This window comes from Atractosteus spatula, chromosome 8 (assembly GCF_055471065.1).
Source record: "Atractosteus spatula isolate fAtrSpa1 chromosome 8, fAtrSpa1.hap1, whole genome shotgun sequence".
Taxonomy (NCBI): domain Eukaryota; kingdom Metazoa; phylum Chordata; class Actinopteri; order Semionotiformes; family Lepisosteidae; genus Atractosteus; species Atractosteus spatula.
The window spans coordinates 8927406-8942072 of NC_142713.1; the positions used below are offsets into that span (position 1 = coordinate 8927406).

The 14667-nt window shown below is 38.7% G+C and overlaps 1 protein-coding gene across 2 annotated transcripts in view; it reads left to right on the forward strand.

Moving 5' to 3' along the window:
* The window catches only part of LOC148829164 (ELKS/Rab6-interacting/CAST family member 1-like), a 348267-nt gene that overhangs the window by 162497 nt on the left and 171103 nt on the right, over nt 1–14667 (forward strand). For both annotated transcript variants that reach the window (XM_088923624.1, XM_088923625.1), the window contains one exon: nt 12046–12181. In XM_088923624.1, coding sequence (XP_088779750.1) covers nt 12046–12181 — 136 coding nt within the window. The remainder of the gene's footprint in view (nt 1–12045; nt 12182–14667) is intronic.

Genomic DNA, 14667 nt, shown 5'->3' on the forward strand with positions numbered 1-14667 from the left:
TAATACCCTTGGTGATACCCCTTGGTGTTTCTCTCGCTCTCTCTCGGGTCACCTGATCATTAGCTCGAAAGATTTGAGTGCTTTGTGTATATTCTAATGGTAGTGGGGGCAGGGTGTGTGGGAACAGGTTTGGTTGAAATTGCATTGGAGATCTATGTTCTTCACACCTGAAACATTTTCTCTGAAAGCATTTTCTTCGCTGTTTAACCGATCTTGTTACAGCATGTTACAGTTTACTATTATTAACCATATTAATTTTAAGTGCTTAATGTAAAATCTTGTAAAAATATATTTTCATTGTTCAAATATACATTAAGTCTGACTATCATATAATAAGTTAAATACAAAACTAAAGAAAAAATAGGGTTAAATATAATTCAAAATATTTTGCTAACAATGTTAACTGTTTATGAATAATAAAATGTATTAGCTAAGGCGTAGGATGGCACAGTTGTTAGTATGTTTTTTGTTTTGTTTCTTTTTCATAAATACAACAGTAGTACCTGATGTCTCAGTGGCTTTCAAAATTAAATTATGCATGCAAACCTGTGAACTAGAAAGATAACTAAGATATCCATCCATTTATAATGGTGGCAAAGTGGTTAGCATTGCTATCTTGCAGCACTGGGGTCCTAGGTTCAATTCCTGCCATCCTGTGTGTGTGGGGTTTACATGTTCTCTCTGGGTTACATGGTTTTTCTCCATATGTGTGATATGACTCCCTCTCGCACTCCAAAACATACTGGTAAGTTAATTAGTTTATGGGAAACCTGGCCCTGGTCTGTGTGTGTTTGTGTCTGTCTGTCCTGTGATGGACTGGCGCTATGTCCAGGGTGTATTCTGCCTTGTGTCCGTTGCTTACTGGGATAGGCTCCAAATCCTCTGTACTGGATAAAGAGATTAGAAATGGAAGTAAAGGCACTGTGTGGATGGAACTATACACAGTGTTAGAAACCCACTATGAAATGGCAGCATCTCACTGAGAATAAAATATTTTTTACTGCTGGCTTAAGGAAACAGCCTTTCCACCTCTCTTGCACATCAGTATCCATACCTAGTTATTTAAACAAATTGCCTCTAATTATAAACATCTTAATATGCTGGCTCTGTGGATCCGCATCAGCTATGTTTGCCCATTCCTTCAATTCATGTGCATCCAACACACAGTTCAATGCCAGCAACTACACATAATCTAAAATACAATCCTTATTTCAGTATCTATGTAAACATATAGTCTGTTAACTTCATCATCTTCATCAAAAGTATGCCTAACCCCATTAGGAAGTGTTCTTGTTATAAGTGTATTCCTCAGCTTTCCCCAAACTATCTTCTTCTTGCCAACATCTCTAGTCTTTTATCCTGCAATAACTCAGCCAACACTTAAATCTCCAAAAGCTGCTTGTGTTAATTTCTTTAAATCACAAATATCATGTGTAAATACTGGCCATGTAATACTCTGCATTGTGGAATAATAGTTTATTTTAAAGGGAACTAGAGAAACTAAGAACTAGAGAAATCAAGAAAGGCTTTTTTTCTAGAATTAATAAATGCACATCCTGTTCACTGGGGAAATTAAATCCACACTGAGCAATCTTCAATATGTTCAGAATATGACAGCAAGAATCCTATCAGGGATGCATTACACCTGTTTTCAAGTCCTTGCACTGGTTACCTATCAGATTTCGAGTCAACTTCAAAATCCTTATCCTCCTTATATACTGTCCTACAACTGGTATTATTGTTCTCCGAATTATTGTACTTGACATGACTTCATTCAGCCTTTCCTGAACGTCTATGACAGGCAGAGTGAGTGCTGTTTCTGGTGCGATCTTTTACAGCTGACATTTCACTGTTTTAAACGAACAAGAAATTAGATTGCTCATAAATCACTTATTCTATATAAACACAGCGTAATTGCCCTCCGAAAATCTTCTTTTTCTTGTTCGTTTTAGAGACCTTGATCGAAACTGATTTTAGATGTCAGAAAGAATTTATTTTCTCTGTATTTCCTACATTGCTTTGTCAAGATTTTAACTTTATATCTAACTTTATATCTAGGCTCAGATTTCAACTATAAATCGTACAGTAATTAATAGCAGTAAATACTGATGTTTATACATAAAAAAGTCATGCCTTGGAGTCATGCAAAAAGTCATGCCTCAAGAGCACAGCAAAGAGTGTATTAAAAGACACTTGTATTTATCAACGCTTTCTTTTCCGTATACCAGATTTTATGGAACCACTTCAGAGGGGTGTCAGCCAGTCAGATTCCAGGATTCGGCACTTTAAAGGAAAAATACACACCGGTATTCCATTTCTCCCTAACGATTTTAAGCATCGAAGTATTTAACTAGCATGTGAAATAGCGTGTGAAAAAGTGGTAGTTTTAAGCTTTTCTGCTAATATAATATGGAATCGATATTGATTTAAATCGTGTTCTGATTTAAATCGCAAACGCGTGTTTAATTATATGTGTTTTTTAATCATAATCAGGCTAATGCAACATAAATTGATACAGTATCTTTGTCTTCTAAGCATCTTAATAAACTTTCAGCATAGCTTTCTACCCGTCAAGATTTATATTTCTTGGGATTTTGGGATCAAACGTGGAAGGATTAGATTATAATCGTTTTTATTTGTCAAATACGTGATTGTATTTCTGAATGTTATGTGACACCTACAGTAGTTCACTGCTTTAAATACATCGAATTAAGAAAGTTATGTGTAGCACTTTAGATCTTTTTTCTGAACCAGGGAAAATCTGATCATGTTTCTCTATAACAATAATAAAAAAAACTTTATTTTACATATCGCCTTTAAAAGTGGCATCTCAAAGCAATACAGTAGATCGAAAAACAGTTAAAAGGGACCAGATTAAATACCAGACAATCGCAAACGCATTTTCAATAAAATTATTTTATTCATTCAGCAGTTTGTGAGAGGAACATCCAGCAGGGAGAGACACACACACCGGTTTTCATTGACAAAATTGGTTTTTTTCAATTCCTTTTGTCTAACAGGAATGTTTTGTTTGTGGACAAACTGTTAGACAAGAGGAAAAGACCGCCTCCTCCTACGAAGCATTAATCGCGTATCTAAGGAAAATTGCAGTATACCTTTGTTCATGCACATCATTATACAGTACAGTATCTCAATTTGTATTTCGATAAAAAAAATCGTTTGCCCAGCCACTACTGTTGTTATTGTTTTTATCCTGTAAAGCGTTTTCTTTTTCTGCGTTTTCCATTTCCTTTTTCTGATCACTCGCTTTCTGGATACACATCTCACCTGTCCTGTTCTTTGTTTTCCTGGTTTGCTGATTATGCCTGCTGCGGTCCACTCCTACCCTCACACCTAAAGAATACTATTTTAAATTTCTTGGCGCAGTTCATTAACCCTTGTATGTGCTGTCCGCGCCCAAAATGCAATTAAAAAAAAGTAAAAAACCGCGCTCAAAATGCAATTTAGAGCTTAATAAGATACACTCCACAGGCAAAATTAAAGACAAAATTAAAGACGATTAAAATCTGTAATCTTTCCACTTGTACTGTGAGTCATCGGACAGTTTCTGCTTTGTGTAAGGATGGTGAGAAAGCTGTGTTCAATGTATTTAAGGGACTCAGAAGTAAAAGAAGATGCTTCATATTGCGTGACTAATTTTAAAAACCAAGTTATAAATGCAGACGCTCCCTCGGTGCCGCGCCGGGTGTAAATATCAAAGTATACATTCCCAACAAGAATTGTACCCATCTGTCATGCAAATAAAACACCTTGAATTGAATTGAGGGAGAGATGGGGGTAGTGGGACAGAGATACTGTAGACAGACTCAAGGCAAATAAGATACTTATGGGTACGCAGACATTCACGACAGCAACATACGAAACGTTTGCACGTACTGTATAGTTAAGTTATTACTTGGTTTTCAAAGTGCAACGAAATACAATATTGTTGTTGCTGCTGTTCTGGTTGTTTTTATCCCGTAAAGCGTTTTGAGAAGCCACCTTTAAAGGCGATATATACTGTAAAACCACTGATTCTTATGGAATGTGTTCCGCGGGAGATTCAAATTTTTATTTATTTATTTTTTAATCGCGTATCTTAGGAAATCTCAGTATAACTTTGTTCATGAACAGTGGCATGTTACATTATCATTCGTTTTTTTAACAAGGCTCGCCAGCTAATGTGAATCGAAACCTGTCTTGCTAGCTTTTAAAGTCGTGCATGTGTAAACTGTACTAGAGGGCATGCAAGTTACTCTGCCCCTTTCAGCGGCAGGGAGTCCCTCTGCTGCAACACACAGCAGACAGAACGGGAGACTATTGCCTTTCATATCTGACACCAGTGAAGTAAAAGGGGTGTCTAAAGGGGTGATTTTAGACCACATTTTAGTTACTTTATTTTGTTTACTTTTAACATTTCTGTAATTTACAGTAGATGTCACAATAGAAGCCCGAAGCCTATTATACTCAGTCTAGCCTTGGATCCTCTGAGTCCCTTGACTCAGTTATTGCATATTAATTTCTTGAGATACGCGATTCCATATTATATTCCCTTTTAATCAAATTCTAAAAGTATGCTTGTTGACTCCGGTATCGCGTTACTTAAAGACTTCGATGCTTAAAATGTTTAGGGAGAAATGGAATACTGGTGTGTATGTTTTCTTTAAAGTACCGAGACCAGCCATATACTGAACGTTTAAGTTCCAAAATTAATATCGTTTATGGACTTCACACGCGTTGCAGTATGCTCCTATTCTTTTTATGCTCAGGCACTAAAATCTCCCTTCTGCTTTGTGTAAGGATGGTATCAAGAGCAATCTTAAGTGGTGAGAAAGCTGTGTTCAATGTATTTAAGGGACTCAAAAGTAAAAGAAGATGCTTCATATTGCTTGACTAATTTTAAAAACCAAGTTATAAATGCAGACGCTCCCTCGGTGCGCTGCTCTGGTGCGCCGGCTGTTACACAGTGCCTGTCTGCCGTAAGCGTTACAATATACATACCCAACACTGCTTGTACCCATCTGTCATGCAAATAAAACACCTTGAATTGAATTGAATTGAGGGGAGAGGGGGGGAATACTAAAGCCAATACTGGCTCAATACCCTCAATGGGCTTTGACGTGCTAATGCGTTGGTTTAACAGTCCGGGTGTGGCAGGCTTCCAATGTCAACTCGACTCGATTGGAAGACAATGAACGTATTTTAGCCCTAAATGAATTAATAGCAAACATGGTTTACATAAAATACATTTTTCCAAGAAAGTTTATAATAATACGATCTATAGTTGAAATCTGAGCCTACTTTAAAAATAAAGGAAAAGCATTTTCAGAGAGTAATCATGCTGTGTTTATGTAGAAAAAGCGATTAGGTTTACGAGCAATCTAATTACCTATTCGCTTAAAACGCTATTAAAAATTTACTCTGTTGCACACACACACACAATAGAAGCAGGCACCGCTGTCAGAAGGGAAGATATGTTCAAAATATCGCAAATATCGATCATGTTGCGATATTTTGAAATATAAAAGTCAATTGATTGTCCATAATATCGCTATTCTATTTTTTCGAAGAAATGTTTCTTAAAAGAAAAGACCAGCACCAGCTGGATTCGAAAACACAACCTGTCAGCTGGTAGTCACGTCTACAAGACAGCTCACATGAACAGGCAGGCGAAACAGCCCTACACAGCCCTGTCGCAGCACACGAATACCATTATTAAATTCTTTAGATACGCGATTCCATATTATATTCCCTTTTAATCAAATTCTAAAAGTATGCTTGTTGACTCCGGTATCGCGTTAGTTAAAGACTTCGAAGCTTAAAATGTTTAGGGAGAAATGGAATACTGGTGTGTATTTTTTTCTTTAAAGTACCAAGACCAGCTATACACTGTATGTTTATGTTCCAAAATTAATATCGTTTATGACCTTCACACGCGTTACAGTATGCTCCTATTCTTTTTATGCTCAGCTACTAAGATTTCCCTTCAGTGGTAAAATTCAATACCTACAACGGGCACAGCAAAGACGTTTACTGTCTTTCTACGACAGACCAACGGACCACGAGTGCCCCTGTCGGTCAACCAATCACGTACTGCGGTGCCCCGCGTCATCTTGCGTCATACTGAGCGACGTCACCTGCGGTACGTGTCTGTAACGCGCACTTTGAATGGCTGCATCTGTACATTTATCCTGCTGAGATTAGTGATAGTACAGAAGTTGTAATTCATGTGCTGTCTGTGCTTTTTTTTTTACTGTTCACATGCTTCAAAATCTTTAATGCATGATTTCACTTAACTGATAGCACGTCTTTGGCAACTCTTCTTTTCGTTGTTTTTGCTGAACCTGAAAGGAATTTGTGCCAAAGGAATTTTACAAATACCATGTTCTCCGAAGTTAAAAATTCAATAACAGCACAGTGCTTGACGGATCTGTAATTTTCTTAGCATCCATGATGGACATCCTACAATAGACATAAATAAGGAGTGACATTTTTCGTAATATTCCAACTTAACTCAAGCTACAAGTTGCTCCAAAAGAAGCATTCTCTGGTGCTTCCTTTTTTGTATTAAGCTAAGAATGTTTCAGACCTCTCTCATACATATTCACACAAGGCTTACTGTCTGAATTCTAGGCATTTTAATTCTGAAAATCCTCTTCTGTAAAAAGCTTCAGCCTGATCTGATTATACACCTCTGGCTGTATTTTCAGTGGCGGTTTGAAACCCAGGCAAAAGAATGACAAAGAGCTAAATGCACTGCTTGAACATTCTGGGCTCTGCCCAGTAAATAACCGCATGTAAAAGCAATCTGGCTTCATAAAAAAAATCTAGATTTGGTTATAAAATAACATGAATATAAGTTTCTTCTAAACTAGATGAACCCTATAATGGTAGATCTGAACCTGTAATTCTGTTTTTTAAAAAACCAAATCAGCTTGTTGTGAAAATGCTGGAGCCATACAGATGTGTGAACATTTCAAAAGCCAAAGGAGACAAACATTTCTGCATATATACAACTTGTCACCACAAAGGGGACAAAAAATAAATCTTCTAAGTAACAGAAGTTAGAGAAGGTAGTGAATAAAACACTAATATTGAAAGATGGCAAAACGTACAGCCCTTAAAATATATCGGCTATATGTACCTAGTTGTATTGATTCATTCTGTGACAAATAACAAATAAGTTCCTAACACTTCATCTGCATGATTCATGGAGAACCTTAGTTATTATTGATGCATTTCAGACCTGGGAGATTAGCCATTCATTCAAATAGCCATATTATAAGTATATTTGCCAAAATAATACCCGTCTTTAGTAATACCCAGTGCTGGAGAAGGGAATGAAATAAAATACTTTTTATGTGTCTGCGCACTCATTGGTATAGGAATGAAGGTTATTGCAGCTCAAGACAGTGTTAGACAGAGAAAGGGCTGAGGAGGCATTGTGAGGGGCCTCAACGTTCATTTGGGCCTAAACTCGAAGCCTTTAATTTCAGTTTCCTGACCACAAAACACTCCCCTCTTCTTTAATTGCCCTCCCCACAGTTCTGGCTGCCTGGCCCACACTGCCACCCTCTTTTGCTCCTTCCTATGATTCACACACCCCAGCGGTTTGGTTCTGTGGGGCTGTAACCTGAAATAGACTCTCTGTTTTTTCTCTCTCGCTCACAAAACGCCCCCACTTAAACCCCAAAACCCACTGTGTGGCTGGTAAACAAGTTTCACAACCATCTCATCCTTAGATAGAGTCCTCGCCTTCTTCAGAGGGAATGGTTCTCTGAGGTGGAAGCAGAGTTTTTTTTTTTCACACCTTCCATGGGAGGTGGGTACAGTCCATCGCAGAAAGTCCACAACTGTGGTGTGTTGTGTAATGTGTGTAGAAATCGGGTCACTATTCCCTTCTGCCGCAAACCATATACAGTATGTGTACATAGAGTCTGTAGGGAGTGTATAACTGTGGGTGTGTGTGAATGTGAGTACTGGGCACTGGCAGCAAAATCATGGTTTGAATATACAAGGAGATGAAATGCAGGTTTTTGTTTATCTATGTGATTGAAAAAGTATAGGAATATCTTACTGTATCATCATCTTTCAGCTGCCATCAGCTCATGGCAGAATTAAAGAAGAGTGTTGTCTCCTAGCCATCAGCAGAAAAATAAACTTTCTCCGGATGCTCATACTCAAGTATAACCATAAAACCCATAGCATCGTTATTTATAATTATACATTGATGTTTAAATCAAGGAGGATCCTTTTTAGAGCAGTTTCTTGAAGGGGGGGGGGCTTCCCAAGCCAAAAAGAGGTGAGAACCCCTTGTGAAGCAAATCGTTTTCTTGGTTGAATGTCTCCACAATCTTCCTGATCAGGAAAAAAAAACTGTGGCAAGCACATTAGGCGGTGTTTATGGTAAATTGCTTACAGTATAATTTCACTAAAGGATTTTCTGTCTCGCTAGGATTTAGTTCAAATATGATTTTTTTCTGTCAAAGACTGAGAAATGGGGTGTTTGAATTTTTAGGGTATAGCCTCGCACTTTTCATGGCCCACAGGAATGCAGCCTCTGTGGCCTGTTTCTCCCTCACACTCCTCGATGCTGTGGTTCAGATTCTCTCTCTCTTTCTCTCTCTTCATTTGGAGGGGTGAGGGAGAGCCTTGCGAACGGGAGGTTAAATGAGTTTTCCCCTAGAAGTGTCCTATAGTACAACCGCAAGCCCCTGGAGGAAACCTCTTGGACGGCCGGGCTGCCAACTTCATCAATTCTGTGCTCTGATGAGGGGTGAGGCGCGCTGAACAAGCCTTGTTGCGTGTCTGCTTTGTCCATCAATTTCATCATTTCTGTTACAAGATAATTATCATATTGAATTTATGGAACTTTAGGGCCGGTTATTGGAAAAGGACAGCATTGTTTTGAGAGAGGAATGGAGGTCTTGTTCCAGAGGTGGATGTCATCACTCAACCTCTCGGTGACTGATAAGGTGCAAAAATGTATTGGCTTAGCACATTTGAAACTGGCTCATTCAGAACTGTTCTTTGCATGAGCTGACTAATAAAACCCCAGCTGACTCTTAGATGTTCTGAGTCTGGGGCTGTATACCACCAAGACACTTTGGAAATGGAAGAATGCTGTTCAGCTGTTCTAGGCATTCCCCATTTTGCAGTGTGCTTCACACAGTCCATCCCAGTCCTGCTCTCTTGGGTTGTTTCTTAATCTTACCTTTTGGAATTTGTGAAATTTGTTTTTGAACATAACCTGACATTCTTAGATTGTATTGTTAAGAGTGACCAGGGTTTTGTACGCCTTGTCAGCAAAATAACTCAGGGTGGGAAGCCGACCTTAATGAGCCTGGTTTTGGAAGAACAAGTCCCATTTGTTTAAAACAGTTATGACAGAAATAATTTTATGTATAATCTGTCCGTCAATAATTAAAGTGTCCTCAAACCGTCTCTCTTCTCTATTCAGAAATATACAGAACATGAGAACATGCAGTATACAGTATATTGGCTGCAGCATGAAGCAATGGTTAAGAACACTAGGCCAAGTCCCCGGTGGAGATAGTGCTGCAGTATCCTTGGGTGTACTGCTTTACCCTGATGTCTTCAGCAGACATAGCTGTGTAAACGGATACAAAAATTTGACAGTTAAAACAAATTGGCAGTTGTAATCTCTGTAAGTCACTTTCTATAGCAGCATTATCCCGATAAATTGATAACTTTGTTGTTGTCATTTCAATTATTTGGTCATTTACGGTTGACCATGAAACACTCAAAGCATCTAATTTGTGAGTGAGCTGATAGGGCATAGCTGATGAACCTGTTTTCTTGCCTGTTGAAAATCAAGTAAGAAAAACAATGAAAGGAACCTACATGCCCGGCTTATCAAGCAAGCACTAACTTTGGGCTTTTCAATATGTTTGTTGGCTGGACAGCGTAGTCTTGATTCTTAAACTATTTGAGTGCAACCCTTTTTTGGGGTTAAAAATATTTCGCGCCACACCCCCCCCCCCCCCCCCCCCCCAACCCCCCTTCACACAAATGCAGACAGATTTTAAAATAATCACATTGTAGAAATTGTAAGCCTAAACACTTAATAATAATTTTATGTATATAGCACCTTTCATACAATTTTTTGCAACTCAAAGTGCTTGTTACAATAAAAAAGTAAAAAAAAAGCTTCATCCATTACTTGTTTTAGTTCAGGGGGCATTTTCTTAGCCGGGAAGGCTTGTCTACGGATCATACAATGTGTCCACAAAGTGAACGTAGTAACGCCCTGTACTTTTGTGACTAGCCCACTGTGTTTGCCAGTCATACAGTAGCTAGTGCACCGTCTGAGCAGATTCCCACACCAACTGTTTTAGTCAGTTCCATGCTCACATTCATACTGTATGTGTCCTGCAAAATGAAAAGTCGATCGCCAGTGGCACGCTGGAGAAGAAAACAACAGAACACAAAATCCTCATAAATTTCTCCCTCTTCAACAAATCTGGCGTAAACAAGCATTTGTGCATCTCCGGAGACATCAGTGGTCTCGTAAAGTTGTAAAGAAAAATACACACTAGTTTTTATCTTAGCGATCGCCTGCTTTTCCACGTCTCTTGCCATACACTCATATGCGGTTAGCCGCGGTATCATTTGACATTGGTATCAATGCTAGCTGCTCTGCAGCGCTTTTCCCACACATGATTGAAACCATTTTCTTAGCGCATGGTAAGAAAAAAGTCTCACCTAACGTGTGGGGCTTTCCAGTTTTGGCAATCTAATTAGCTATGACGGATGACGCCTGAAGTGCCTTCTGGTTCACAGTGGTGGCTTTGTTGACCTTAGTCTACTTCTGTAGCTTTAGTTAAAAAAACTCATCGTATTTTCTCATTTTTCTTGTTTTTTTTTCTGTTCTGAGTTTTCTGCTTTGCGTTTCTCCACATTTTCTTTAGCTCTCACTCTTCCAGTGCCACCTTTTAAAAAACGCTCCATTGCTAGGCTAATCATGACAACCTTGTGCAAAAGAAAAAAGTGCTACAAATATAAATGCAATGGTGGCCCACCCAATAGAAATTAATGTAGCGCCCTTGCCAGGCGCACTGCAGAGCAGGCTGGAATTTGTAGCCAGGGGATGGTCTGTGGGATTGCAGAGTGATCACTAAGTCACCCTGCTAATGTAAATAGTCTTAACTGTGCAGGTGTATATAATAGTTAATTGTTTACCTCTGTTATTGTCCTTTGATGTGTAACCACCCGATTACCGCCCTATAGTATGTGTTAATCTTTGGTTGATTCTGTCTCTGATGCCTATTGCCCGACCCCCCTGGGTTAAGAACCCCAGGTTTAGGGTGTTCACAGCCAGCAATTCCTAACGGTCTGCCAAATGGCTGAAAGGCAGATGAGCAAATCTGTGTGAAACAGTATGTAATCATTTCTTAAATTCAGAAAACAAATGTCCTTATTTGTATGAATGTAACCCCAAGAGATGCTGTTTTAGCTTTAAAAAGGGGACATTGGGAATCAATTGTATTTTCTTTAAAAAATGAACTAGCTGTATCAATATTTTTTAGAACTGAAGAAGTAATAGTAATAAATAATTACATATAGCACCTTTATATGTAGCTTCTCAAAGTGGTTTACAGGAGGCGTAAAAAAGCCAAAGAAATTGGAGCATCTTTAGCCATTCAGAATGTCTGAACCACAGCTAGATAGAGATGGACAGACTGCAATGAAAAAAATAATCTATGTGACAAAACGTCTGTGTGGCGTAGTGGTAAGGGAAAGCAAAGAAGGAAAATGTTTTGCGTAAAAAGGGAAGTATTGCAGTCCCAAAAATATTTTATCCATTTCTGCTCTATAGTTTTTAAGACCATACTTCATATTTTAAAGATTTTAACTGTTTCCTGGATTATATTAAAAGGATTTTTCTCAGTGCATTCAACAAGAAAACATTAGCATGGTTTTCCGAAATGGCTTTAACTTCTTATCCAGTCTTATCCAGTCTCTTTGGTCTGCACTTGTTATCTCTCTGCTGTAACCCATTTCTTTTTGTTTCCCACATTTCAGACAGATGAAAGACCAGAGCAAGAAGGTGGCCAACCTGAAGCACAAGGAGCAGGTAGAAAAGAAGAAGAATGCCCAGCTGCTGGAAGAGGCTCGGAAGAGAGAGGATAACATCAGTGAGAGCTCCCAGCAACTTCAGGTAAATGGCTACATCTGGTTAAGTATTCATGGGTAATTAGCAGGATCCGTATAACAATCTTGCTAAATGTTTTATGATTTCAGTCTTTTTCGCTAATCTACTGTGAGTCTGCTGGTGCAGAATGGCTGTCACAAATCACTCAGGTGCCCCTTAAGTGGTGAATCATGTAAGTCTCCTCCACTATGTCAAGCACGTTGGGATCCATTGAATAAAAAATGTCATATGAATGCAATCAATTAATTAAGAATCAGAATGTATATAAAAGAACTGCAGGTAGGAAGTGTTGCAGATAAGTAGATGAAAGTGCAAAGCAAAACAACAGTACCTGGGCTCTTCAACAATTATTGTGCGCCTGTAACTGCAGAGAGACTTTTGGCTGGGATTGATACAGAGTGGCCGTGAAGGTACAGTATAATGCAGGTGAGACATTCACAAAGCTACCTCATGTGACAGTGCTGTTCTTTTATTTTTAGGTTTGTCCAGCAGCATGTGCCTTATTCTTTTTGTGTCCTAGGTCACTTGCTTTTCTCCACAGGTACTTGGATGATTGTGGTAGATCAAAGCATTTTGTCGAGCTTCAGCTGAAGTAACAGTATTGTTCTGGGCAACATTTCTTTTTATTGTACCAATACACAACATTGCAGCTGGACCATAGAAAAAAATCCACAGGGGAAGGGTGGAAAAGGAAAAAGGCTTTAACCCAGACTAAGTTAGGGAAGAATTCAGGCAGGCATGATTTTTATAACCTTTGTTGGATTTGGCCACAAAGTCAGGTTTAGCACCAGCTGCTCTTGCGAAAAAGTGCAATTTAATGTCCAGAAGAAGGCAAAATAGAAGAGTTTATAAATGTGTTTTTGGAGAGATCTGTGAAAGCAAAGCAGTGTGCCTTTATATGAAAGCTGCTGTTGAGTTCTAGAATTACTCTGGTGGTGTTCTCTGGACCCATTCTCACTTGTCGTTCTCATTGTTTGTGTTTGGTTTTATGAGCTTTTTTCATCAGCCAAGTGCTCGATTTATGTGCGATCTAATATGCAGATGTTGCAGTTCTAATGAACCCGGCTGGACATCTGCTCCATTTGAGCTGCTGCGGTTTTGTGAGAGAAGACCCTTCTCCAGCCATTTGCATTCCGGTTGCTCAAGGGAACCCCAACCCTAATGTGTCTCTCTTTAGCCAAGATCAGCAACTGCACTGGAACACAAACATCACTGAGATAAACAACGCCCCCATACTGGAATAAAAGTGTCTTCTGCATCCTGCTTCAGGATGGAATGATTGTGTTTTGGCTCTTGGATGCCCAGTAATTATTAGACTTCTCTGGTACAGAAAAATGGAACATTGTTAGGGTAATGACAAATACAAATTTGCCTGTTGGTTTGGGGTCAGAGTATAAGGTTAATTTAGGACAAGTTTGGTGGCCATAATATAGGTATAATGTTCCTTCTCTGAACTAGTGAATCACTGAACATGTAGTCATATATTCTCATGTTTCAGCTCATTTTGGATGTTTCTAAAAGAGTTTAGAAAGGCCCTCATGAGTCGGGCGATCGTTTCCATCACAGCTGATGTTGACTTTGGAGGTTGAGTACGGAGACGAGGAAAGACTTGTTTCCCAATAGGCAAAGCTGTATGCTTGCAGTCTGACTCCAAAGGCAGCAGAGGTGCTAAACTGCTCATTGATATTCCAGATGGTGGGTTGTGAAAGAGTCCTTCATGAGCATGAGGGGGGTAGTCGTTTCAGAGATTGTGTGTTGGTTGGCAGTTGATGTTAGAACATTTGATTCCTGAGTATCAATTCAAATGTGGCACAGAAAACGTGATATTACTAATAATATTCCACACATACAGTATGTCCCCATGTATCTGTTATTGGTTTTTAAATGATCCTGTTAACATCAAAACATTTTAAAACAGTGTGTCACCAGTGTGTGGTGGCCATAAACAGTCCAAGTTTATGGTAAACCAGGAAGCCTTAAACATTTGTAGAAAATAAATAATAACGTCCACATTACTCTGACTGAGAATAATTCAAAGCAAGAAGCTGAGCTGCACTGAACAATTTATGAGGTGCATGAAACCAAAAAAACATGCCTGATATATTAATAAGAGTTCACACATTCATGCTTCAAATCATTTACTTAATGTGTTTTTTATCAAAACAATATTTTTTTGATATCCCTAAGAAGTACATTTTTGTTCCAGAATGTTGATGTATAATAATTCTGAGTCAGAGTAACCAATACAGACAGGTCTGAAACGAGAAGTAATATATTTTATAGCCTTTGATGGAAACCAATCCAGATTTAAAATAGAAAAATTAAAGTTAAAACAAAGACCTGGACCTGTTTGTAACTGCAGGTTAAGACATTAAAAATCTCTCTTTTTTGACCGGCACCAACCACAATGCATTCTGTAAACTATCTCGGCTCTTCATCTCATAAAATCCCTCCAACCACATGTGTAAAATTAAGAGTGCATTTTAGTGCTT